The sequence below is a fragment of the Rattus norvegicus genome, chromosome 7, assembly GCF_021556685.1.
Source record: "Rattus norvegicus strain SHRSP/BbbUtx chromosome 7, alternate assembly SHRSP_T2T, whole genome shotgun sequence".
Lineage (NCBI taxonomy): Eukaryota > Metazoa > Chordata > Mammalia > Rodentia > Muridae > Rattus > Rattus norvegicus.
Window position 1 is genome coordinate 53,519,780 of NC_141540.1, and position 27,650 is coordinate 53,547,429.

At 43.0% G+C, this 27,650-nt stretch overlaps 1 protein-coding gene and 1 long non-coding RNA gene across 5 annotated transcripts in view; one reads left to right on the forward strand and one right to left on the reverse strand.

Annotated features, from left to right (window-relative positions):
• Positions 1 to 836: 836 nt before the first annotated feature.
• LOC120093799 (uncharacterized) lies at positions 837 to 7,127 on the forward strand. Its single transcript, XR_015625312.1, has 2 exons — positions 837 to 1,054; positions 3,620 to 7,127. It is a non-coding gene; the product is annotated as an uncharacterized LOC120093799 (long non-coding RNA).
• Syt1 (synaptotagmin 1) overlaps positions 5,343 to 27,650 on the reverse strand; it is a 547,682-nt gene continuing 525,374 nt past the window's right edge. For 3 of the 4 annotated variants that reach the window (XM_087555884.1, XM_087555882.1, XM_087555883.1), the window contains 2 exons: positions 11,647 to 11,780; positions 5,343 to 8,416 (listed from right to left, as the gene is read on the reverse strand). In XM_087555884.1, coding sequence (XP_087412010.1) covers positions 8,210 to 8,416; positions 11,647 to 11,780 — 341 coding nt within the window. In that variant the 3' untranslated portion in view covers positions 5,343 to 8,209. 4 annotated transcript variants of the gene reach the window in all.

Sequence of the window (27,650 nt, forward strand, 5' to 3'; positions counted from 1 at the left end):
GAGAGGAAGAAGGGGGAGAGAAAGAGGGTAGGGGGAAGGGAGGGAGGGAGAGAGGGCTGGGGAGGGGGAAAAGAGATGGAGAGGAAGGGAGAGGGGCTTGTAAGAGAATTAACAATTAGGTGTGAGGTTCAAGTGGTGACTATTAGCATACTGAAGTGTGTGCTGGCCTCTAGGCTGTTACAGCATGCAATTGACTTAGCTGCAGCTCTTCTCTCTGTACTCCCTACCCTAAACTTCCCTAGATTATGGGCTTCCCTGCCCCTCAGCTTCTCATTCCTATATAAACCTGAAATTATACTATGTGCCCTTTTGGTGCTCTCTTTGAGTGCCCTCGCCCCCCAGTCGTGGCCAAGCCAAGTCTGCTAGCCAAGTTTAGTCTACTATTATCTTATCATTTTCTGCTCTGGACTCTTCCAGATGCCTGTGGTTGTACTCTCCTCATATCTACAATAAAAATCTTCCTGTCAACCACACCTTTGAGTGGTCTTGTTCTCACTTTATACACTAGGAACAGCCTCCAGTCTTGTTAAAGAACTTGAATGTTAAATGGCCTGTGGCTTATGCCTGTAAGCCCACAGTTTGGATTTGGAGGCATGAGTCTGTGGTCATCATCAGCTACATACCCAGTTCCTTGTCTCAAGCAAATGATAAAACACAAATCAGAGAGAATTCAAATATTGATCTGTAATGAATAAGAACGAAACATGTCGCAGGATCACGTTGTGATCATAGACTGGAAAAACCTTGCTGTGGTGTGGTCCAGCCCTAGCACACACCTCTAACCCAAGAGCTTTCTGTAAACAGGATTAAATAAAGTCAGCCGTAGGTCAGGAGGCAGAACACGCAACCAATTGGCAGTGAGTGTACATAAGACAACCCAGGAAAGAGAAAGGATGGTCTTTGAGTTGAAGGGTATTTAAAACAGTGTGGAGAAATCGAAGGGACCTTTTCCTTCAGGGATGTCAGTGGTGAAGGAAGGTCAGCTGGATGCTTTCTCTGCCTCTCTGAGCTAGCAGGTTTTCACCATAGCATCTGGCTCCTAAGTCTTCACTTGGTAAGTTGAACACTTCAGATTTTGTTTTAAAAATAAGTATATCACTGACTTTTTATAGTTCTTTACATTTGTCTTTTTGGAGACAGTCTTACTATTTTGGTGTTAGCTGTCCAGGAACATGATATGTAGGCAAGGCTTGCTTTGAATCTGTATCAATTCTCTTTCCTTTGTCTCCCTAGAAACTAGGTTATGGGTGCGTACCATCACACCCAGCAGAGGCAGGCAGGTCTCTGTGAGTTTGTGACCAGCCTGGCCTACATAGTGATATTTTTCAGGACAGCCAGAGCTGAATAATGAGACCCGGTCTCAAAATAGATGGATAGATAGATGGATGGATAGATAGATAGATAGATAGTATCTTCTGAACTCTATACCAGGATTGGAGAAAATCTATCGCTTTGTTTGCCTAACCATTCCTTCCCTTTCTTGCTAATATCAATTTTTCTTTTTCCTGCTCAGGAGCTAGCATTACCCCACCCCCAAGCCTCTGTGGGTCTAGAGCTATGACCTAGATTTTGGCAAAACAAAACATGTGTCCCTTGGCCATGGTGTTTATTCTCAGGCCACGTGTTCCAGATATGCAAACGAGGTATGGGAATTTGATGGTACCATGAAAGAAGTGCCCCCCTGCCAGGGTTTTGGGGGAAGGGAAGAAAAGAAGGGGGTGGGAGCCCGAGTTATAATCCAGCTGTTCATGATGGTTCTACGCTCACTTTCCTAGTTAAGTGAGCCAAGAGTCAGTCTCTCTCTTTCTCTCCCTCCCTCCTTTTCGTCCACCTCCCTCCCTCTCTTCCTTCCTCTCTCATTTTCACTCTGATTTCCTTAAGCCAGCTTTAACTGCATTTTCCCCCCATTTTTTGCCATTCAAACCATTTTACCAAGTATCTAGACTGCGCTGTACTCTCCCCAGTCACAGGAAGTGAGGAGATGACAGAGGCAGGGAGGACAGTGGACAAGGAAGCAAGTCTCCATTTATTCTCTGGAGAATGCTTTTAGTCTTTGCAGGAGACTTGGCAGAATTTTGCACAGGAGAAACACTTGGCTGGCAAAAGGCTACTCTCTTTAAGGTGAATGTGGGAACTGGAGGGATGAACCCACATTAGTGGTGTGGGGTGAGGAGGTAAAGAGAAATGAAGCAGGTAATGTGTGGCCATGCCCAGGTTATGTAACGCATCAGCAGGTTCACACAACAGCAGGTATTGCTTTTTACTATTAGTTCTGTATTATGGCTGGTTCCAAATAATTATTACCTGGTATGCTTGGAAATGTCCTTAGTACATGTAGTACCATGGTATTTCTTATTATTTTCCTGATTTTTTTTTTTTAAAGCTCAGTTAACTGTTAACAGTTAACGGCTGACTGTTTAATATTAAGAGTTTGTGTGGAGTTGTTAAAAATCAAAACATCTGGGCATAGGTGCCAGAGATGTGCTTCAGGGAGATCCGGCCTGCAGTCGTGATTGGAATCTGGAGGAATAAGGGATCTGTATGACGGATTGAGGTGGTAATTACTCTGTGTATCCATCTTGGAGTATTGTGAGAGAACACCTGAAGCATCTTAAGAAGGGATACGTGTTCGCAGCTCACCCAAGGCTTCTGCTCTCATTCATTCCGTCCTGTGCTCTGCAGTACACTTGGGTCTTAACTTTTGAAGGTTGATTTTTCCCAGAATCCCTTGCCAATTGGGAATGAGTTTCTGCCAATGGTTGAGGTAGAAGTAGGGGAGGAGGCAGAATTCTTTCCCAGCTTCTAAAGCAGTCATTGATAAGGGCCATCCAGCCTTCCCAGAGACTCCCATGGAGCCATTTTTTTTTTTTTTTTGTTATCTGCCCTATTCTGAACCAGCCTTTGTGGTAGTGTCAAGGAGTGCACAGACCACCTTCCCCAAGGTTCTAGACCCTCGACAGGCCTGGGTGCCATCAACACTAAATCTTCTTCCTTTTTACCTTTAAAGATGGCACCTTGTAATCTCTGGGGTGCCCGTCTGTCTGTTTTCTCAGCTCTTCCCATATGGTGGGTTGCCTATATTAAATGTACTCTTGAAATATCCAGAGCATTTGCTGGCGAATACTTCTACGAAGCATCCTGTGTCTGCTTTAGACCCCGGAACTTTTTGGAAAGCAGAGATTGAGAAAAGCATGGTCGCGGTTGGTAATTCACTAAGAAATATTCATCCAATAGTTTTGGACCTAATTTTGAGAGTCTTTCATGAAACACCCTCCTCTTTAGCGATAAGCTGGCAGCTGAACTTACCATGTTGATGGCATCTTGTTTCTAACCTGGCCTTCCTTGAGTTTCTTTCCCCAATTTAAACTTAGAAGCTTTTGCTAATGCTGCCTCACTGCTCAGTGATTACAGTCTTTCCCTAGGCTGTTTAAGCTGTACAGGCGTGGTCTCTATCCTCATTTGGAGTGACTAATGGGGCTGGTTACAGGAAGTATGATGTAGCTGGCTATCAGAGAGTTTTATCACGGAGGAATTTGTCAAACACGTCAGTTTGGCAGAAGCCCACACCCTGGTTTGGGTGACTCCTGCCAGATCCTTCATGATTTCTTTGTTGTCTTAGTTTCTCTAGGAAACTTCCTGCGATCTCCCCTATCAAAGACCATGTTGTATGAATCTGCTGGCTGGAGCTTACAGAAAAAGGGTTTTTTACTGAGGAGGAGCTCGTAGGAACCACACCTGCAAATGGGTAAAGACAATTTGGTAGAGGAAGCCATTGAACTACAGAACAGTTGCAAAAGTTTTCTCCACCATCACTATGGGCTGGGGACTTCCTCAATCAACCGCAGAAGGTGGTGGACATAACCCTGAACCTTCGCTCCAGGCTGTGGTGTTAAGAGTTCCTGAATCAGCGGTGGAATGTGGACACATTGCTGAATGATTGCTCTGGGTTGTGGATCTGAGCTAAGAGTTCCTGAATCAGCTGTGTGGGCTACTCCCTCTTAGGTGGGGTGGCTGTCAGTAGCAGAGAGAAAGCACACTCTTAGCAGCCAACACCTGAGAAGCTACACGATAGTCCCTCTGTGCCGAAAAGGGACCAAGATAAACAGACCACAGTTATATACTGTCATTGGTCAAGTGAAAGTTCTTGGGTCAAAAGTGCTTACTTTTGTGTATTTGTGATAAGGCCAGAGGTAAGTCTTGAGGAACATTCCTCAGGTCTGTCCACCCACCTTGGTTTTGGAGACAGATTCTTACTGGCCTTGGGCTAGACAATTAGACTAGCTCTGCTGGCCAGATAGTTCCAGGGAGCTGTCTGCCTTTGTCTCCCCTGCTCTATAGGATTATAAAACCCTGCCATTAAAGCTGGGTTTTTCCATGGGTTCTGATATGCCTTTAATCCCAGCACTCAGGAGGCAGAGGCAGGAGGATCTCTGTGAGTTCAAGGCCAACATGGTCTATAGAGCAAGTTCCAGGATAGCTAGGATTACATAGAGAAAAACCAATATATACATTGTGTATATATGTATATGGTGTATATGTGTGTGTACATTTGTGTGTATGTATGCATGTATCTTTGTGTGTGTGTATGTGTGTATATATGTGTATGTGTGTATGTGTGTGTGCGCCACTGCACTTGTGTTAAGTCAGAGAATAACTACATCGTGCTGGCTTTTTTCTTTACATGGGATCTAGGGATCAAACTCAGGTTGTCAGACTTTATGGCAACTGCCTTTGCCATTGGTCTATCTTGTTGGCCTCAGGTCCCCATGCTTTCACGATGAGCACTGTATATGCTGAGGTAGCCAGACAGCCTCCAAGGGGCTTACCTTTGAGTATAGGTATCATAGTGCAGTATCTATCAGTCTGAGAGCATCCGGTAAAGAATGGTACACATGAATACCATGCTGATGCTGAAGGAAGGCAGGAAAGCCATTCAATTGCTTCTAGTCCTTTTAGCACTCATGGGCTTTACTATCCAGTCTACCCTAAAGATAGACTTAAAACAATTTGATTTGAGTTTCATTCTGGGGAAGTATGGGTTAGCTCAGCATTGAAGTGAAATCCCTCAAGCACACATTTTAGGCAAACTGAGAAGTTCTAAACTATGCTCAGGGGGTTAGGACAGGCACAGAGAAGCACAGGTGAGGAGGGCTATTGGACAGATGCTCTCCGGGCACTGTTCCCCTGTGGCTGTTCTGTTGTCCCAGGCTTGACTTTGAGGCTGGCATTTAGCACAAGCTTTCTTTTAGTTCCCTAGGTTTCTGGCCATCCACAAAGTCAACGTGTCCTCTACGAACACAGGAGTCCGGTGACAAAAAAAGAGTTGAAAGACAGCAACGATCAACAGGAAATAAAACATTTTTATTGAGTGTCCATGTAATATGTTAAGTCATTTTTTTTAACAACAATCAGAAAACTACCATGGGGTTCACTACACAAAGTGAAACAGAATTTAAACCACTTATCAAAAAATGAAGGGAAAGTACAGCTAAGGGAATTGGCTCGCGGGTCACAAGCCTTATGGCAGAAGAAAACACCCCAACATTTCTACGAGACACAGAGAAAATCCACACATAGAAACACTCAAGCAGGCAGTAAGTATACACAAAGGCAACTAGGATCTTTCTAGGGCATCAGCTTCTAAGACTTCACACTGCATTGTCAGAAAGGTACATGTGGCTTATCAGAGGATGGATCTTGGTCAGAAAGCAGGTCCAGTCACCGGCTCACAAGAGAATGATATAGTACCAACTAACTCTATGGTGACAATCCCATGTTGGCAGTGTTGCAAGAGAATGTGCTAGTATCATTGTAATGCAGGAAGTAATGTCAGTTCGGCAGCTCGGAGCTGCGTCCTCGGAAATGTTCCATTGTGTACAACTCAAGTCGGGAGATGATGAAATTAAATGTCAGTGTCTGGTATTTAAGGTGTTCCTTCTCTTTGGTAGGACTTGATCCCTTAGATAGGAAAGCCCCTCATTTGAGTCTCCTGTTTAAACTGCTGTTTAATCTCACCTATGAGTATGTGTTTCCTATCATCTGTGGTTTTAATGTTGGAAACGTGCTGTTCATCCATAGGGAAGGATTTGCTCCTTGTCCTGTGTGTCTGTTCTAGGTCTGAAAGTTTGCTGTGATGGGAGTGAAGGGCAAAGGGTTTGCCTCTTCTCTCATGAGGGAAGAATCACAACCAGGGGTTAGCTTTTGTGTTGTGTGTGCAGGAGGAGCAGCCGACCCCGTGCTTAAAGTCTACCACCAGCCCTATTGGGGATTCTCTTGAGTTTTGTCCAAAACACGGAGCTAATTCCTAAAGATCAAGCACGAGGCCATGCTTAGCATTCCTCCATTTTATTTTGGTAGATGTGAAGATGGTCTCTCCCTTCAGGATGTTGCCATTCTCTGTGACCTGGAGGTGAAAACGGGCCACAATAGCAAGTGGGAGAAGAGTCTAGAAGCGGTGTTAGGTAGCAGGCTCACTTCCTGAAGTGGCTGTCTACCGGCAGCAGGACAAATGTGACTAGTGCACAGTGTTGACAAAATGCTGTGTGTTCTCCCACACCCGGTCTATGTATCTTTCTGTCCTATGCATAGCTGTTCAGTTCTGAATTGGTCCTTAGGAATGAGAACTGTTTGTGCTACACACATGTTGGGCAGTGCAGTAAGAGGGAATGGCAGTATTGTTACAATATCACTACGGAGTAAGTTGAGTGCTATCCACTGAGGAAACTACGTGTCTAAGCACACGGGGCAGTCACAGTGTTACACAGAGCAGTCCTTAAGACTCATATGGAATGACTAGTGGCTTCATAATAGTGCCATTTACTACAGAATAACATTGAGAACATTTAAAAACTCCTCCTAAGTCAAGCATCTAGTGTACATAAGAGGTTGCTTCAGTTTGCGAGAACTTGTTCTTGGTTTTGTTTCACCTTTGTTTAAAGGACAAATTAAAACTCACGTAAAAAGAGCATATAAAAAGATCACTAGCTGTCTGTTTTGGCTTCGTCGAAGTGCATTCAGAACTATGGCTAACTGTTATATTCCGTCTTTTCGTGGGGTTACAATACTGTCTGTTTACCACAAAGTCACTTTGTGGAATAAGCACAGATTGCTGCGTTAAAAATATTCTGCATTCCTTCTAATCTGGTTTTGTATAATAAAATATTTTGTTACAAAGTCTCACGCGCATACCTTTTGGAATCAATATTGGGGTGAAATCCGGATCAGAATTCCCAGGTTGCACGTTTTATATAAATGTGACAATGGAGAGCTATAATTTTCTGTTTAAACAGGCAGGCAATATTTCAGAAACGCTGACTTCCCTCAGCTCCTCCTCCCCCACCCTAACCCCAAACAAAGGCATGCACCACACATACACACGTGCATACACTTTCACGCTTGCACACGCACACACAGAGAACACCACCATGAAGCTATGCTAGATGCAGTGGTAGGAACGCATTGGCTCCTGTTCATTGCTTCCTTGACTGTAAGAGCGAAGCCATGGCTTTGGCTTTGCAGGTACAGACAGACAGATGCTATTCTGGTTTGTGGCTTTGCTTCCTTGAGGTCAGCCCAGATGCTGCTCAGGTCATGCTATTTGCCTGTGAAAGAATTCTACAAAATTGGGTTCGCCCATCAAAGGTGTTGTGTGAGCGAATCTTGGTACTCAAAGGATTCAATAGAAAGCTCAGGTTTAAGTTGTCCTTTAAGATGTTGGTTTAACTGTACTAGTGCCTTTCAAGTTGATATTTTTGCTGGAATGCAGACGATACTATATTTACCATATAATATATTATCAGCTCTCCTATATCTCAGTCAATTTACATAGTTTAAAATAGAACATCTTATTAAAAACATCTAGATATACACAGGTTAGGAAACGCTTACAACATACAAATACACAAACTAGAAATAAATCTTTAGCATACTGGTATATACAACAGTGTGATACAATACATAATTTCAGTCATGCTCTATCTACACATCATATTGCTTAAAAGAAGAGTAGATTTGGAGGGCAGTGGTATGATGGAGGGCATAAGGGCTTTCTACACTTAAATTTGTGCAAATTAAAACAGGATTTGAAGTACCACTGGATTGTATCAGGAATGCATGGCTGGAAACCAAAAGGACCCATATTACTGAGGTATTTACAGATACTGGCTAAAGAGCACTATGTGGGCAGATGCAGAAAGGCTTCGTTTTCCCTTTACTTCTTGACAGCCAGCATGGCATCAACCTCCTCCTCTACCTGCAGAGTGTGCCACTGTGCGATGGGTCGCCGGGGGTTGGCCAGCATGTCTGACCAGTGTCGCAGCTCCGCCCCAGTGCTGTTGTAACCAACGAAGACTTTGCCGATGGCGTCGTTCTTGCCAATCTTGTCATAGTCCAAAACAGTTACCACCACTTGCACTTTCTGAAAGAGGACACACGAATGCACAAGTGTCAGCCAACCCTGCAGGTAAAAGCCCTGGGACACACAGAACTTCCTTGGGATCTGAGGAACTAAGGATCCATTCCTGACCACCAGGATGAGGAGGCTGAGAACTCTTGGATATGAAGACTTCACCCTGCTTTTTTCATTGTTCTAGCTCGCCATTACCATCGCTGTAACTGACACACTCATTGTCACCGCCATCTTGTTACCTTTCTTGTGATGTGGTGGGGCAATGTCTCATGGACCTCGGACTGGCTTCAAGGTCACTATGTCACTGATGACCCTGAACTCCTGATTCTCTTGTTTCTACCTCCCAAGTGTTGAGATCACAGGAATGTGCCATCATGCCTGGTGGTCATCTTTAACACATACACATTAATCTTTATTACTTCATGTTATCTAATAACTTTACAGAAGGAATAATTCAGTTATTTTTCTCAAGCGAGCCTACTATTATTTTCACTGTACAGATATAGATGCTGGAAGCTCACGGAAGTTTTTTGACCTGTCTGAGGTCACATGAGGGATGAATGAGTTGGTTTCTATGCTGTTAACCACCGTGCCAAGGTACCTATGAGAGGTTGTGACATGGCTTTACGTGTCTCATTCACGAGTGTTATGGCATGAGGACCTAGGCCATTCTCTTTGTCTTTATTAAAACTTATGGAGTCATCATGCATTCTGATCTCATTTCAAGAGGTGACAGCCAGCATTTTATGTGTAAGTAAAAGAATCTGACCTAATCGTATAATTGTGACCAGGAAATATGACAATACAGTTGAAATCTTTTAAAAGGGCAGTGACTAAAGAAAATATGCTTTTTCTTGAGTGTAATTTTCTTAATAAGCATTGATTAGTGTATTATTATGCTATTACATACTATTAATTAGAATATTATTATAGTATAAAAGGTATACTCTCTAAAGAGTCCCACAGCCCAGGAAGTGAATTTGGTAAGTCAGAATATGTGACGGTTCTGATTTAGATACTGGATATAAAGATAAAAGAGTAAAATGCAGTAGCTATATCGATTTGTGGCCAGCATTAAAGGGAAGGAAAACAGAACTGTGACAGCCAGACCCTGGTGAGGATACACTGAGTTATGCTTCTGTAGACTTTGACTCTGAGGACCAAACTACTCTAGCAGTGTGTTTCGAGACACCACTGAGATACATCTTTGGAACAGCAAAAACAAATACTTCTTTTCTGTAGAGCAATTTCCTTATTACATGTGTTTATCATTTTCTGTGTGTGCATGTGTGCAGGGATATGGACCACACTGCACATGTGGAGGTCAGAGGACAACTTGCAGGAGTTGCTTCTCTTTCCCTACCACGTAGGTCCTGGGAATCCATCCCAGACTATGATGATGACTGCAAGTATCTTTATCCACTCGGCCATCTCACAGTCACTTCTGTGTATGGACTTCAGAATGTAGTGTAAAATGTAGCACCATTTTCTATGGGCAGCCTTGCTATGATGCCACTCTTAAGACAATTGCCTTTCTAGGCTGGGAATATGGCTCAGTGGTAGTTGGGTCATCCCCCAGTACCACAAATAAATAAAATAAATAAATCACCTATTTACTAGGTAGTGTTTGAGAACAAGGATAATGTTGGTATGTGTGGCTTTGACTCTCAGATCTTGTCCCAAGCAAATGCACCATGATACAATAACTGTCAGGGGCCAGCCTGGGAGCATGATGTGCAAACGTAATAGATGTTTTCATATTTAGGGCAAACTTGATTATGTTACTGAGGGGAGAGCTGGTTAGGGGCACCCTTTGGACTATTTTTGTAGGGGCCTCCATAGTTTATTTCTGCATTTTTTGATGGTGGTGAGGATGATATTTTCTGCTTTCAGAAATTAGCATACTTTGCTTCCTTCACAAAATGTTTCAGAAGGGTTGAAAAAGACAGAAGACAGACGCACAATCTTATAATCCTAGCCTAAGAAAAACTAAATAAACTGTTTTAGCAGGTAGAACACTATTGTCTTTAAGGCAGTGGTTCTCAGCAAGTGGGTAGAGACCCCCTGGGCAGAGGGTTGAACTACCCTTTCCCAGGGGTCATACATGATGTCCTGTATGTCAGACATTTACATTACAACTCATATGACAGTAGCAAAATTACAGTCATGAAGTAGCAACAAAATTAATTTTATAGTTGGGGGTCAGCACAACATGAGGAACTGTATTAAGGAAGGGTCACAGAATTAGGAAGGTTGAGAATCACTACTTTAGAGAAATACAAAGAAGGGGAAAACAGTGGTGTAGGATTGAGAGGGGGTGGGGGAGGGAGAGAGGGAGGGGGGAGGGGGGGAGGGGGAAAGGGAGGGAGGGAAGGAGAGGGGAGGGAGGCCGGATGCAGCCAGTGGGTGTTTGCTACTCCCAAACCCAATCAGCTTCTTCATGTTGGGCTCATGTTCTCTCTCCTTTAAAATGCTGCCCCAAATCGAAAATTTTATTTTGTTTTTAATATGCCTCCCTTTCAATATATTTGTCCTTTCTGTACTTCAAAGGTTGAATGTATTTTTATAGGTATAGGATTCTAGCCCAAAGGAGTAAGTTTACAAGATTTTTTTTTTCATCCCAATATCTTGTTTGGTGGAATTAAAAAAAAAATGCCAGGAGGTGTTAGTTTCCATAGGAATAAGGGCCGAGGACTCAAAAAGTTCACTGAGCAGATATTGCAAAATAAATTATGGTAGAAAACTGATGTTTCAAGGATTGGCCAGAAGGTCTGAAGTGTTCACAGTAGTGAGCTTAGAGTAGTGAAGTACATAAGTACATGTAATTTTCTAGCATGTGAAGATATGTATGAGCTGGTTATATATCCACCACGGGCCAACGTGAGAAGGGACACTGGCTATTTTTTCCCTACAGAAGTGGATTTCTTATTGTGGCCTGGGAATGAATAGGCAGGTTTGTTCTCCCTTAGGTTTCGGATTCCATAGACAAACTTAATGACCTAGCAAAGTGGTTCTGATGGTTTTCTGTTTTCTACGTTCCCTCTGCTCAGCAGAAGGCAGCTTGCTGTACCAGCTGAAGAGCCAGCCCTTCTCACGGCTGTGTGTCTGTCATGTCCTGCTTGGTGGGGCTCAGGCACCGCATGAACGGGCATGGGCAGAGCCCTGGTGACTCACAGGGTCATTTATGGGATCTGAAGGCCTGCGACTGGGTAGAGGGACACACTCATGTCAGACCATACCTGGATTTGCTCGAACGGAACTTCAAAGCTGAAGGACTCGTTGTAGTAGGGGTTGAGTGTGTTCTTCTTAATCGTCGTCTTTTTCTTCTTCAGCCTCTTACCGTTCTGCATCAGGTGAATCTTCACGTAGGGATCTGAAAGACAGACACAGGAACTCTAGAAGCTAAGGCGTGGATTTTTGTTTTATCTGAAACATTCTAGTACGGTTTACTGTGTGTGTGGTGGTATGCACACCACACTGCATACATGCATGGAGGTCAAAGGACAGCCGTGTGGAAGTCTGTCTTCTTCATCTACTGAGTGGACCCTAGGAATCAGACTCAGGTCATTAGGTCTGACAGCAGGAACTTTCATTGTCTGTACCTTTTTTGTCATCCAGAGCCACATGTTTTAGATCATACATTAGCTCAGACAAGGACTGAACCCCAACAGGTAAGTGATTACATAGCTTCTATGTAATCTGTTGTAAAACGTCAAGCATCTTTTATTGAGAGGCTTTTAAGAAGGCTCTGGGGCAGGCTTATTGTCATGTTAGCCGAATTTCCGAGTTACATTTGGAAGGGAAGAACCGGAGCATGCTGGGAAACAGCTCTTTGAGGGGGAACTGTCCTGACATGCAGCGTTTGCAGATTTCTGTGGTACAAGTGTACTCACCATGGCCCATTTTAAGCCACAAACGGACTAACAACTGGCTTGTAAAGTCTGTGGGGATTTAGCAACTGGCTAAATTTTGTGAGCTGGCTTGGCCATAGCTTGCTAGTGCATGGGACTAAACCTTGACAGGGAGAGGACAAAGGGACCGCTTCATTCACTGTTTATTCACTTACACAGCCAACACTGGAGTGGCCAATATGTGTTGGGTCCTCTGATCACCGATAGGGGCAGCACTGAGCACAGCAGGTCTCTGTTTCCGTGATGGGATCTCAGAATGTGGGGTAATAGGTACTAAGCTTTTAGAGAAAGGAGACTTCTGTGAAGTTAGAAGCTGATGAGCACAGTGCAAGGGAGGAGCCGAGTCAAGATCTTTGGGAAAATGGCAGCGATGGTAGAGTGCGGGGTGCAGCAGGGATAGGACGACTCTAACTACACAGAAGACATCTCTGTTTGGGGGCGCTGAAATGGGAGGGCTGAGGAAGAGAAGTCAGTGATCATGATTGATTGCTCACACTGGAGCTCTCTCTCTCTCCTGTGTGTGTGTGTGTGTGTGTGTGTGTGTGTGTGTGTGTGTGTGTGTACATTGTGTCTGTATGTACAGTGTGTCTCTCTCCTTGTGTGTCTGTGCATCTCTCTGTGTATGTGTGTTTGAGGGAAAGGGTGAGAGAGAGACAGACAGACACGGAGAGATCATACTGAGTCTTCATAGGTTGCAATAGCTTCCTTCAAGGGTGTGCAGGGAATAAGGGAGAGGCTGATACCCATGGAGGGAAAGAGAAAAGGATTTTCAGAGCATTTTCCCTTAAGCCTCATTGGGGAAAGGTAACTAACATAATACACCAGACCCTGGAGGGGAGAGGCAACACTCTCTTAGAGCTTTCATTACTAATGGGCGAATGGCATACCTTTACTTTGCAAGAAACCATGACTTTTGAAAGGAATAAAAAAAAAAAAACCTCTCTGCTGTTTTTCTTAAGCAAAATCCATTTCATATATAATGCAAGTTCATTATAGAAAAATACCAGAAGGCAATGATAAAAAGAAAAAAATTAGTATCATCTAAGATAACTACTGCTAAGCCTTTCAGATTTTTTTCTCTTGCCTTTTAGAGCTTGAAGTGGGAGAAATATTACAGCAATCTAAAGCCCGCACAGTTTTAGAAAGTTGCAGATGAAAAGGTTGTTTTTATCTACCTCTCTCTGTTCCACAGTAGAATATAACTCCTGAAAGGACAGAAACTATATCTGCTACATATATTCACCACTCTATTTTACTGAAACAATCTGATGCATAATAAAATTTGGGGGGGTGCTTGTACGTGCTATGGATTTATTCTGCCACCCAGCTGCACCCCCTCCCGCCCCCCCGTGGTTTTCTCTTTGACTGTTGAATGAACAAGTAGGAGGTCGTGTAGGCCTCATGAGGTAGGTTCTTTCTCTTAGTCCTGTCTTCTTATTTGTGCTTAAAGCTACACATTTGCATGTATGTAGATTGGGGATTTTTCCCTTCAGTGCTTCGCTCAGTCAAGAGATCTTTTTTTTTGGTCCTACAATCTGAAGTCTGGCTTCTTTGTTTTCTCCAGTCTTTCCCACTTCCATCTACTCCTTGGCTGCCCTGATTTTCAAGTATCCTCTGTTTTCCTCAGAGTCTGGTCTTGAATTCTGGTTGCTCTGCAGGTGGGTCCAATCCCTCCCTTATCCCATCAGTGAGTTCTGTGAGATTCAGCCTTGTTTGGTTCTCTGACTCCTTGCTGCGACCTCTAAATAGGAAGACAGCCATGTGGTGAGTCATACCTATGCTTTGAGGACACACAGATTTTTTTTCTTTTTAAGCAAAAATCACCTCTCCCAAAAAGCAGGCCTCTGAATGGTTACTGTTAGTTCTGTTTTAGGGGCTATCCGTAAAGCAAAGCAAATCCCTGTTAGCTCCCAGAGTCTTGGTGGCTTAAAATTCCTGGCACTTGTGTCATAAGATGCAATTGTACGGAAATGATACAATAGGCTATAATGAGACTTAGTAATGTGGCTTTCCCCGAGCTCTGCAGCTAGACACTAGGCATGGTGTTGGAACATCCTTTGGGGTTTTGGAAACATGTACAGTTTGGGGAATTATGCAAGCACTGAGACTGGGCTAACCCGTCAGGCACTCTCTGTCCCTGTGGCTTGTGGGTCCCTCCAGTTGCCAGCAGCAAGCACTCATGGTTATCTCCCTCTTCTGAATACTGATAACCTTTCTTCAGCACCATCTCATATCCCTGCTGCCTCCCAAAGAAGCACAGGATAGACCACGCCCTTCATTTATCTAATTTGTATTTAAGAATACTAGTGTTTCTTTTAAAACTTTGGAGTAAAGATCTTTTTGCCTGATCTCTAATTTCTAATGATTTCTAATGTCTGGCTGCTACTTAAACAAAAAAGACTGAGGGCCAGCATCAGGACCCGATGACCTGGATCCTAATCCTAGAACCACAGAAAGATAGAGTGAGAGAAGTAACATACAGAGCTGTCCTCTGATGTGCACATGTGCGTCATGGTGCAGCTGTTCCTGTACTCACAAGTGACGAACACACACACACACACACACACACACACACACACACACACGCAGAATATAAAGAAGGACTCTGCTGCAGGACTTGGTAGTCTGGGTCACTATCAGGTCTCTTATTTGGTTTTGGCCTCCCTGACATTGGAAATCATTGCATAGCTGTCGTTTTTCCTGTTAGGCATCATGTTAGCTAGACGTTTATCTCCCTCTGTCATAACAGCTATTCAGACTCAGAGGCTTTTCAGGACACTGTAGTGAGACCACGCTCAAGCTTACATGTCAGCAACCCTTTTTAATGTACCAAATTAAAGTTTGTATTCCTACTGTTCACAATTATGGTAGGCAGGATAATAACTCTTGCAAAGATATAACATTCTAATCTTGAGAACCTGTGAATATGTTGTATGGCAAACGGGACAAGGCGAATGCTATTAAAGCCAAGACTTTCAAATGAGGTCAGCCTGGTGTTTCCAGAGGGCCTACCTACTCTTCATGTAAGTCCTTGAAACACAGAGAACCTTTCCTGGCTGTGACCAGGGCGTGACAACACAGGAAGAGCCAGGTATATGCCACTGTAAGTTATTTTTGAGACCGGCTGACCTGGAACTCACTTTGTAGCTCAGGCTAGTCTCCAACTTCTGCCACAGCCTCTCAAATGTTGGGTTTACAAGAAAAAAACTACCAGAAAGAAAGGACCAGAAGCTCAAGTATGTGGATGACTGCTAGAAAAAATTTTGAAATGACAAAAACAAAGGACTGTCCTTTTCTTTAGACCAGTGGCTCTCAACCTTCCTAATCCATTAATACACTTCCTCATTTTGTGGTGACCCAACCATAAAATTATTTCATTGCTACCTTACAACTGTAATTTTGCTATGTTATGAGTCATAATGTAATATCTGATATGCAGATATTACCCCCCCCATGAGAGTTGTGGCTACAGATTGAGAATCACTGCTCTAGAGCTCCTAGGAAGGAGGACTACCCTGTCCACACATGTGTCAGGCTTCTTTTTAACATGTCCCATTGGGACATAGAAATTGTATGTATTTATCATGTGCAATATGGCTTTCAAAATGCATGTACGTGTGGAATGGCTAAATTGGGCTAGCAGGCTTAATTCCCACACTTACTTTACATGGTAAAAACACTTATTATGTACTTAGATTTATAAGAATCCTTGTTTATTGATATATAATATAATATTATCACATTATACAATAGGTTTCTTCTACTTATTCCCTCTCTTCTTTAACTGAATGTGCAATTTCTTTAACTCCGTATAACTATAAAGAATACATGTATGTTGTTTCAAGAGATGGACTTGGTGATTATTTTTGCATAGTGTCAACAGAAAGCTAATAAAGCAATCAACTTTGAAGAGGTTCTGTTGTTTATCAAGCAAAATGTGAAGATGAGAGTCAAGGTGCTTCCAAGGTGTGTGTGTGTGTGTGTGTGTGTGTGTGTGTGTGTGTGTGTGTGTGTGTGTAGTGTGTGTACATGTATGTATGTTTCTTGGGACTGAACCCAGGGTCTTAGACATGCTAGGTAACAAACTGAGTGGCTTCCTCATTTCTTTTACTAGATCTTGAAACTGATCTTTTGAAAAACGTTGATGTTCTTTCCTCTCTCCTAAAAAAGTAGTTAATTCTGATCTTCAAATCAAAAACCTTCAAAAAAGTTAAGTTCTTTTAACAAAAATAAAGAAAAACAACATTGAGCATACCATCCCAAATCATAGTAATATGCATACTTTTTAGAATCTATGTATAACTAGTAAAATTGGACAAAATATGATCTGAGCATGATTTTATAAGGGCTTAAAACAATAATGGTCCTTTACACCGGAAGTGTAATTTATGTTTTTTATAAACTATTTATCATCTATCTGTCTGTTTCTCTCTCCACTTAAAATTATATCATGTTTTTCATACTACAATTATCCCTTTGATTTTTCTTTTTTCTTAAGAACCCAGATCCAGGTATATTGTCTTGAAACCTGCTGCTGGATGTGGTATAGGGCAGGAAGCTTTGTGTAGTGTTTATAAGTACAGATGCTGAAACTGGACTGATTTGGATCTTGGCTCTACTCCTCATAGTTCATAGTTGTGTGGTCTTGGAGAAGTTACTTAACCTTTTTTTCCATCATGGTCACTCCAGATATGAATTGGGGACATAATAATAGCTAATTATAGAGTTATAAAGATCAAACATGTGAAAACTCTTCAATATGAGGCTGACAAATGTCATTCTAATGATGCTTTGGTGCAAGTGACAGCTAAGGCAGCCTCTGTGAGCCAGACACCCTCCCCTCGCCATCCCCCTCCCCCCAGCTCACTTTGCTGACAGGCGGCCCACACCTAGCAAGCAGGAAAAAAAAATCTTCTTTGCTACAGAAGTTAGACTCTCAGGTCCTAAGCTGCCCTTCCCCTAAATGGCAGTGCTGCTGACACTGTCCTAAAGGGACTCTGGCCAGGTAAACAGAAGGACTGTTATTGGTTAAATAAGCCTAAAGGTTTCTGTTTACTAGGAAAGCAGATCTTTCTGTTCACCAGGAACTTCCCTAATCCTCCAGAAACCTCCCTTAACCTTCCCCACAAAGGTCAGCTACGTTTGCCAAGGGTCCTGAGTTCTGGATCAATCCGGACATTCTGTATCAGTTCAGACCCCCACCCTGCTAACTGTCACATTCAATCTGCTTGCTTCATACTATTGTGCTTTTTCTCCCTGTACCCCCAGTTCTCATAGATTGTCTTGGCCGTTTGATTCCCCCAGTACATTTTTATTTCTGCGCACAGAGCGGTCTAGTTCAGTAGTCCGTCGCTTATAGAGACAAGCTCTCCTAGTGCCATGACTTCTAAAGCAAAGGGTTGACTCATGAATAGTTTAATCATGCATGCAATCAAAGGAGGAATATTCCTTCTTTATGAAGTGGCCTTGAAATATAAGATGGGAAACTACCTTAGCAAGGTTTTTCCCCTGTTCTTGAAATGAATGTCTCAAAGGACACAGAGCTGGGAAAGTAAGGTCAGAGTTGTAAGCAGAATGTCATGGCTGATGGTCTTGGACAGCAGGGGTCAGCACTCTGAGTTATCAAGACTTTGTAGATTCTGAAGTTACCTAGAATGTTGGCACATTTGGGCATATCATATATCAGTATGTATGTATGTATGTATGTATGTATGTATGTATGTATGTATTTATTTATTTATTTATTTATTTTTGGTTCTTTTTTTCGGAGCTGGGGACCGAACCCAGGGCCTTGTGCTTCCTAGGCAAGCGCTCTACCACTGAGCTAAATCCCCAACATATCAGTATTTATTAATCCTTTCCTTGTGCTACTGAAACTGGGGAAATAGAGAGCTCTCTCTCAGCTCTGAGATTTATTGACAGGGATGGGGTGATGCCCGTTGTTGGCAAGTCCCAGATCTGTCTCCCTTTTCTTGTTAATGTTTGTTACTGAGAGAAAGAAAATCTCATAGTAATTTGGCTTCTTACTTCTAGTTTCCATTTTGCTACAGAACCTTCTTTCCTGCCCACCCACTGTTTAACTCACCCTCCCACTTCCCTCCTCCCCTCCCTCTTTTCCTTTTCTTCCTCCCTCCATTTTTCCTCCCTTTTTTCCTTCCTTCTTTCTTTCCCCCTCCCTCCTTCCTTTCTCCTCACTCCTTCCTTTTCTCCTTCTCTCCCTCCCTTTTCTTTTTTTTATTCTTTCTTCCCTCTTTATCCCCATTTCTCATCCAGAGTGAGGAATGGGAAATGTTATGTTATGGGCTACCCTAATATGATTTGTCGAATCATTTGTTGAACCTTGTACCAGGCAGTGATGACTTGGAACAATGCACTCCATTGATTAAAGGAGCATAGAGGCTCCCTGTCTGGTGATGAATGGTCTCGTTTCCATAGCTATTTTCTTCCTTCCTTTCTTTCTTTCTTTCTTTTTTTCTTTTATTTATTTATTATTTTTCCTCCATCTTTATTAAATTGGGTATTTCTTATTTACATTTCTTTTTTTTTTTTTTCCCGGAGCTGGGGACCGAACCCAGGGCCTTGCGGTTGCTGGGCAAGCGCTCTACCACTGAGCCAAATCCCCAACCCCTCTTATTTACATTTCAATTGCTATTCCCTTTATCATCCTGAATGAGGTAACCCAATCACAGAAAAACACACATGGTATGCACTCATTGATAAGTGGATATTAGCCCAAATGCTCAAATTACCCTAAATGCACAGAACACATGAAACTCAAGAAGGATGACCAAAATGTGAATGCTTCATTCCTTCTTTAAAAGGGGGAACAAGAATACCCTTGGGAGGGAATAGGGAGGCAAAGTTTAGAACAGAGGCTGAAGGAACACCCATTCAGAGCCTGCCCCACATGTGGCCCATACATTTACAGCCACCAAACTAGATAAGATGGATGAAGCAAAGAAGTGCAGGCTGACAGGAACTGGATGTAGATCTCTCCTGAGAGACACAACCAGAATAAGGCAAATTCATAGGCAAATGCCAGCAGCAAACCACTGAACTGAGAACGGGACTCCCATTGAAGGAATCTTAGAAAGGACTGAAAGAGCTGAAGGGGCTTGAGACCTCATATGAACAACAATGCCAAGCAACCAGAGCTTCCAGGGACTAAGCCACTACCTAAAGACTATACATGGACTGACCCTGGACTCCAACCTCATAGGTAGCAATGAATAGCCTAGAAAGAGCACCAGTGGAAGGGGAAGCCCTTGGTCCTGCCAAGACTGAACCCCCAGTGAATGTGATTGTTGTGGGGGAGGGCAGTAATGGGTGGAGGATGGGGAGGGGAACACTCATACAGAAGGGGAGGGGGAGGCGTTAGGGGGATGTTGGCCTGGAAATCATAGCTATTTTCAATTACACAGGCCTTGTATGACAAGATTTATGGCTGCTTGGTCTGCCTTTGCCTTGGAGGATCTTAGGGTTCTTCTGCAACTCTGTCACCTGAACATCCCCTTCTGAGTATGTCACAGGATGGACAGTGTGGGGTCCAGTTCTGTTGTTTGATTATGCTCACAACCAAGCACGATGAAAAGAATGATCATATATACTCACGCTTGCTCATATTAATATAGGTTTTCCAATAGCCAATTTCTTTCTAATGGATCTGGCCCTGGTGTTCTCATATTCATGTCTAGGTAGGATGACCTGTCACCTCCACAGTGTCTCAGGTACTGTAGTCACTCCTACTCCCCAACTCTCCCCCACTGGTTCTAAATACAGAGCTTGGAGACAGGGTCTCATAGAGTACTCTGGCTGACCTGGGACTCCCTATGTAGACCAGACAGAGGTCCACCTACTTCATCTTCCAGAGTGCTGGGCTTAAAGGGTCATAGCACCACCTCTTGACCATCCCTGCCTTTGGTCATAAGTAAGAAGAGAGACGCCATAGCTACTTGCCACTTCCTTGCTGCTCTGGTCACTGTCCTTCCTCCCCTAGGCTCCTGAGTCATGCTGTTTAAAACACCTTGCCTGGTCTTGACGGCTTGTCTTTGGAGGGGCTGGTGACACAGGGGAGTCTGCAGCAAGCATTAAAAGGTAGCTCGGCACGTTTCTCTGACCAGTAATTCTCAGGATCTGTTATTCGCTCTTCTCCTTTATCTCATTTATTAGATGATACTTTTCTCTTTTCTTTCCTATGCCCTGAAACTCTCACTGACATAGTTTATGAGATTGCTACCCGTTATTTTAATTTTATCATCATTATCATTACTATTATTTTAACACATTGGATGAGATCTTTCCCCCCTGTGCTTCTCTTCTCAGATGGTCTACAAAGCAACCTGTCACTCCCTATGTCACTATTAGCTCTGCTAAATGGAGTTCCTGACCATAGTACCTAGGGCCTGGACACACTGCACTAACACTGTTGTCAGCTCAGTCTTTGCATGCTGAGCTATGGCCCCAGAAGCACCTAAGCTTTGAGCTAACTACCTGGCCTCAATGGGCAAGTAAGTGTTCTTCAGAAATAGCACTGACCACGTGATGTGCCACAAGGCCACAGCCACCCCAGCTCTTCTCTTATCCTTCAGCCAGAAACTACTCTGTTTTCTCTCTTCTTCTCTCCAAGCCTACACTTTGCTTTAGTTCCAAATTCCTGCAGCTAAAAGTTAGAGCCTCTGGGGCCACCTGGGACTCCTTCTACTTCTGTACATAGTCTTCACAACTTATTACTATTCCTCCACAGTGTTTCTTTGGTGGGGTCTTTCTAACCTACAGTCATTGCACAAGACCAGAAATTCCACCTGCAGTCGTCGATTTCAAGTATTCCTTCATGTAGATGCTAAAGCCTTTAAGGGCCTCCATCATCCCTGAACCCAGCAGAGTATGTCTGGTCCACCCTAGCAATTGCTTCATCTCCCATCCCTGATGCTCAGTGCTCTTCACAAGGAACTTTGAACGCTGTAACTTCTGGCTTCCTGCTCTAGCTGGTGATGCTCTTTCTTCGTCTGTCCTAACTTTGGCTTACCAACCACCTGCTCCATCACGATTTTCCTGAGTTTTCATTTTTAGAGCGTGGATAACAGCACCTTCTCAACCAGCAGCTTTGAGCATATCCTCTCTGCCTGTGGCCTTGTCTTTACCTTTTTTTCCCTTTTCTTTTCTGGTATTGGAGGATTTCTGTGGTACTTGAATAACATAAAAACAATCTTCTTGGGAAAATGTTGTGGTTTGCCCTGAAGTTATCTGTAGTTTGATGCTAATTCCACTGCCCCAAGGACAGCTGCCTAGTCACTTACTCAGAACTCAGGTGACTTCACCAGAACCACCTCCCCATTGAATTTGTAAAGTACAGATGAGGGGCAGGTACAGGATAGAAGGAGGCCTGTCATTGGAGGAGAAGGAAGGATGGGCGGAAGAGAAGTTTGAAGGAAGAGGAGGAGATTAGAACAGAAAGGAGGAGACAGGAGATGGAGAGAGGGGAGAAGCCATGGCAGGTGATGTTAAGATTCTGCTCTGTGTATTTACAGGTTGTTATTAATGTTCCTAAGGGATGGATGGTACCGGGCTTTGTATGTTTAAGTGGGCAATTATATCTTACCAATTGGGTCAAAGATTATTGTGTTGTGTGTTCTTTTTTTTTTTTTTTTTTTTTTTTTTTTTTTTTTTTCGGAGCTGGGGACCGAACCCAGGGCCTTGTGCTTGCTAGGTAAGTGCTCTACCACTGAGCCAAATCCCCAACCCCTTGTGTGTTCTTTTATGTGTGTGTAGGAAAGTGCATGGCTGGGATGTGATTCCGCCAAGATACCTAGCAAATACCTTGGGCACCGCGGTGTGACCTAGCGGGGTAAAAGACAATGAACCATCTTTCATTTTTATATTTTTACAACAGTAGGAAAATGTGTTTTTAGTAATATGTATATACATATATATATATTTATTTATCATATGTATATATTTATCATATCTATCTATATCTACATCTATATCTATATCTATATCATCTATATCTATATCTATATCTATATCTATATCTATATCTATATCTATATCTATCTTAAGTGATGAACTCTGGGAAGGCCAAGCCAAGTACTGGTAAGATCAGACTGTCTCCATTTCTGTATACTCTACCTTAAAACCCAAGAACACTGCCACCCCCTTCTACCCTGAGGCAGTTCTAATGTCAGTTTGTGCTAACTTTGTAGAAATGTAATTGCCAAACAGCTGGCTCAAAGCAATGAGATCTAAAGGAGGCACTAAAGGCTTTTTGTATTTACAAAGAGAACTAGAAAGTGGCAGTTCAATGCTGAATAACGCACGATGCCTGCCGTTTTAATTCTGACAATTTTGCATAATGACACTGTCTTCTTCCTTAACTGCCACAGTGACCGTGGACCCTGGTGACCATGGCCTTCTATTTCAATGATGGCTCTCTGGGTGAGAATTAGCCTCAGCACGGCTGCTTTGCTTAATGCCTTCTGAGCTGGTACCCTGCTTCTGAGTATTTTCAGATATTATTCCTTTTACTATTATTATTATTATTCCTTTATTATTATTTCTTTGGATAATGTTCACTGAATTCAACTTACATTACCGATGAAGAAAGCGATAATTATATCAGTTAGGGCTCAAGTGATTGGACAAGTATTTCTAAATAGTTTAAATGAGAAGGTTCCTTATAGGCTTTCTAAGAGGAAAGTCTGGAAGTGGGGCTTTGGCAGGATATCTTTTCCTTACTTGGTTTTGAGTTAATAGAACCTCTGAAGTTTAAAGTGAGAACCAATTTACCCAGCTACACCCATTTCCTCTAAATGTTCTTTGACACACTGGTTTCAGATCAGAAAAAAAAAAAAAAAAAACAGTGAAGGTGTGTATTTTACACACCAAAGCAGACCTGGACTCCAGATTCTCCCAGCATCCCTCAGTCCCTACCTGGCACATCCTGCCCCCAACCCTGAACTTTCCAGCCCAGTGGCTGGGCTGCCTTTCCCCCAGAGACTCTTTGCTTTACAACCCAGACATTTTGGTTTTATCCTCCTTCTCACCCTCCTCCTCCTTCTTGTTCTCCTTCTCCTTCTTCTTTCTCCTCCACCCTTTCCTTTTTCTCTGTGTGAACGATTTCTCGATTTCTCTCTTTCTCTTCCCCCTCCCTTCTGTCTGCCTCCCCATGGTGACTTCTCTGGGCCCCTTCCTTAAGGCCAGTGACCCCTCCCCCCTGCCCCAGCAGTTTCCCAATAAACTTGAATGTTTATATATCTTAATCTGTCTTGAATTGGCTCATTTCATTAATGGGGAAATAACACAGCTAGCACACATTATGGCTGACTGACTACCTCTTGATTTTTAGAGGGTGTATAAGGAAGTTCTATAGGAACATATCAAGCTGAAGTTCTCAGTGCGGGGGAACTTCTGGAGATGTCTGAGTACACTTCACATGTCACCTCAGAGAAAAGGAAGGCTGCTATGGAGATTCAGGGGATAAGGGCAGGGATTCTGCTAAACATTCTACAGCACATAGGATAAACCACAACAGAAAGCAATTCAAGACATCAATAGGCATGAGGTTGACAAACTCCACCATAGAATCCACTCTTACTCTCTATTTCTCTTCAAGACACAGCTGTGGTGAGTGGGCGAGTGGGTACGGGAGCTGCCTTGACCAGCTTCACCAAAGTAAGGATGACCATGAAATGGGGCCTCAGGACAACCAGGTAGCTTGATCCTGTATCCTTCTCCCAAACTGCCTACCAGTCATGGCCACACTCCCATTCTATGGATGAAGGAAGGAAGATAAGAAGATAAGAAACTGGAAAAAGAAATGTTGTCTTCTTGTCTTGTATTTTGGGTTATTCTTATCACAGCAGCTTGGCGGGGTCCATAGATAATATAAATCCAGTGACGTCAGCAGGTTCCAGTGTTGGCCATATCCCTGCTGTCTTTTCTATGGTGTCAATCTTAAACTGCACGTGGTAGCCTTGATGGCCTTTCTAGGTTTTCTTGTTCAGAATACAAATAACAGCCCCAGCTGCATCTTGTATGAGCACAGACAACTACCAAGGGTGAAGAGTCAATACACGGAGTTATAAAGCAAGCCCAGGTTTACTCTGATTGTAGAGCAGAGGTAAAATCTTGCTCTAAAATCCATCTGCAAAACTAGATGTTCCAGTTGAGCTTGGATCTAAGTCCCAGGTCCCTCCTCTTCAGATGAATAAGGAAGAAGGACCACGCTGACACACTTTTGGAGTGGACGTCACGTCTTCTCCATTTAAAGTTCTATGTTAAGAGTAGAAGAAAGGATGACTCTCAACAGGATTCAGAAGGGCTTTACCCAAAGTGGGGCTGGAAGATGGGAGGGAACCAATGGATGTTTATGGAGTTTCAGCAATGACCTCTGCCTAAACTTGGGAACGTAGACATGGGTACTGACCAAGAGACATTTCTCATATTCAAGCAGATTCCCAGGAATGGACCATTAAGCACTCGTCTCAGTGGCCAAGAAGTGGGAGAGCCTCCTGTAGAATTCGACATGGTAAATTTAGACCAGCATTTCTTTGCCAAGTGCAGTTTTTTTTCCCCCTTCTGGGCTTAGTGAGTAAACCTGGCTCTATCAATAAGCTGATTGTTTAATAGTATACAAATAATTAAATAGTGATCAGGCCCAAAGAACTAACAATTTCCATTTCTACCACTGGCTGTTTCAGCATATTTACGTGAGTGGATCTTTATAAATAGTTCATAGGCATTCGGAGAAGACTACAAGATGTCATGTGTCTCTACCATTTAAAACGGCTGTGTAGATTAAGATGGTCCCTGCAATGCTATAGCAAGGACGCAACCTTAAAACTATATTCTGGGGAAATTTGTCTGCGTGCGCATACAATTTAGAAATGAATTTGCATGGGTTAAGTGCAGTGCTCACTAGAAGAAAACAACATTACATAAGTGACTACCACAGAGAAAACCAACCCCATTTTAATGAGACAGATCGGAAAGCAGCAAAGGCTGATTTCCTTCGTTAATGGTGGCAGCATGCTTTGAAGAGACAAAACGCACACAGGCAAAGCTGCTATTACGAATTAAATGGAGAACATTTTTTTTTCTTTTTACACAGTGGTGGTGGAAACCACCACATTCCAACTATCACTTTGAGGACAATCTAATGGTTTCTATGTGACTGCGAGCTTCCTGAGTGACAACATGGGGGTGCCCAGACACAAAGTAGAGGAGAGAAGAGCCCAGAGAGAGGGGAGCTAGCAGAGAAAGGCTCCACGAGTGGGGGGTGTCGTGTGAAATAAGAGAACCATGAGCATACAGAGGGGAGGGAGTACAATATGTTGGAATGATCTACTGTTTTTTTTTTTCCTGTTCAGTGTTTTATAGATGAGTTCTTCAACTATAACTCAAGCTTATTTCTCTTTACTTAGGAAAATCGCTCACGAATAGATAAAGTAGTAATTATGTTTGGTGCTTTCTGGATGGCTACAAAGAGTTCGGTGGAATGACCAAGGATAAACTGTTTGTATGAGCTGACTAACCGAAATCCAAAACAGAAATGGTCCAATGATTCAGTAAGGGAAACAAAATTCCAAACAACACATTTGGCTCGGAACTTTTCCTCATGGGGGGGACTTTGGCGTGGTCTTTCAGAGCAGAGGGAAAGGGCCTTAGTGAGATATCATATTTGAAAAAACCTAAACACTTCTACTTGATAAAATGCATGCGCGATGCAGTTGCTCAGTGACGTGCAATGATGTTTAAGTAAATTTGACAAATGCATGCTACTTGGTATGTGCATAAGGGCGGCTTCCAGGCAATGCAAACGCAATGCAAACAAGTACAAATGTAAGCAGCTGTGAACGGAGCTATCCTCACATGCCTTAGGCCCAGATGGGGTGGATGCTGTTGATAGGGGTCATTATCTATGTCATCTAATTCTTACAGTGGATTTCCCAGCTCCAATCCTCACAACATTCCTTCAAAATACCTACTTATCTTAACGTCTGCCTCTATGTAGTAGGAAGTTTATGGGCTGAAATGTCTTTAAGATGGAAGGTTTCTGAGGAGTTTAGGCCTCTCTACAGGTCTGGGTATATGGTATAGGAGGTAAGGTAATGGCTGCTGTGCTTTAGTAACGGGTCCAGTCTTAGGGTTTGTTCTTTAGCTTCAGAAAGGAAATGTCTATGTTTCTACCCACCCTTTTTATGTCCTAAGGGAACTTTCTGAGCCCACAGACCTGGAAGAAGATGAACAACACTGCCTTTTGTTTGTTCGTTAGAAAAAGGGACCTTAGAAATGGTCAAAATCTGCCCCACCCGGGGATCTATCCCATATGTAGACATCAAACCTAGCGAATGTTTCAGATGCCAAGAAGTGCAAGCTGACAGGAGCCTGATATAACTACCTCCTGAGAGGCTCTGCCAGAGCATGACAATTACAGAGGCAGATGCTCACAGCCAACCATTGAACTGAGAATGGGGTCCCCAATGGAGAGTTAGAGAAAGGACTGAAATAGCTGAAGGGGTTTGCAACCCCCATAAGAAGTACAACAATATTAACTAACCAGACCCCCCAGAGCTCCCAGGGACTAAACCACAATCCCAAGAGAAGAATACATGGATGGACCTATGGCTAAATCCGAATATGTAGCAGAGGATGGCCTTGTTGGGCATCAATGGGAGGAGAGGCCCTTGGTCTTGTCAAGGCTCGATGCCCCAGTGTAGGGGAATGTCATGGTGGGGAGGTAGCAGGGAGAAGCACCCTCATAGAAGCAGAGGGAGGAAGGATGGGATAGAGGTTTTCTGGAGGGGAAACCTGGAAAGGGGATAACATTTAAAATGTAAATTTAAAAAATATCCAATAAAAGAAAAAAAAAAAACTCTTCACCCTTAAGAGCACCTTAGTTATTCAGGTGTGCTGTTAAAAAAGAAACGGTCATAATATTACTAGTAACTCATATATCCTAACTCTGGTCTGAGACTTCTTATGTCTTGTATAAAAAAGAATTGCCACCCTGGCTAGCCTGAGAGGTTTTTTTTTGTTTGTTTGTTTGTTTGTTTGTTTTTTTGTTTGTTTGTTTTTTGAGACAGAGATAGAGATAGAATAAATGGATAGATAGGTAGGTAGGTAGATGATAGATAGATAAATATTTCATTTGGTTCATCAGTGACTAAATAGGTTCTCTGTCATAAAGCTGCATGGCTCTGAAACTAAGACTCTTCTCATCAAGAAGGTAACTTCTACTTTCATAACATGAGAACGAAAAGAATCCCCCATGGCTTCAGCATAGAACCAGCTATCAGATAAGGAAAACAACATGGAGCAACGTCGTTCTCTGA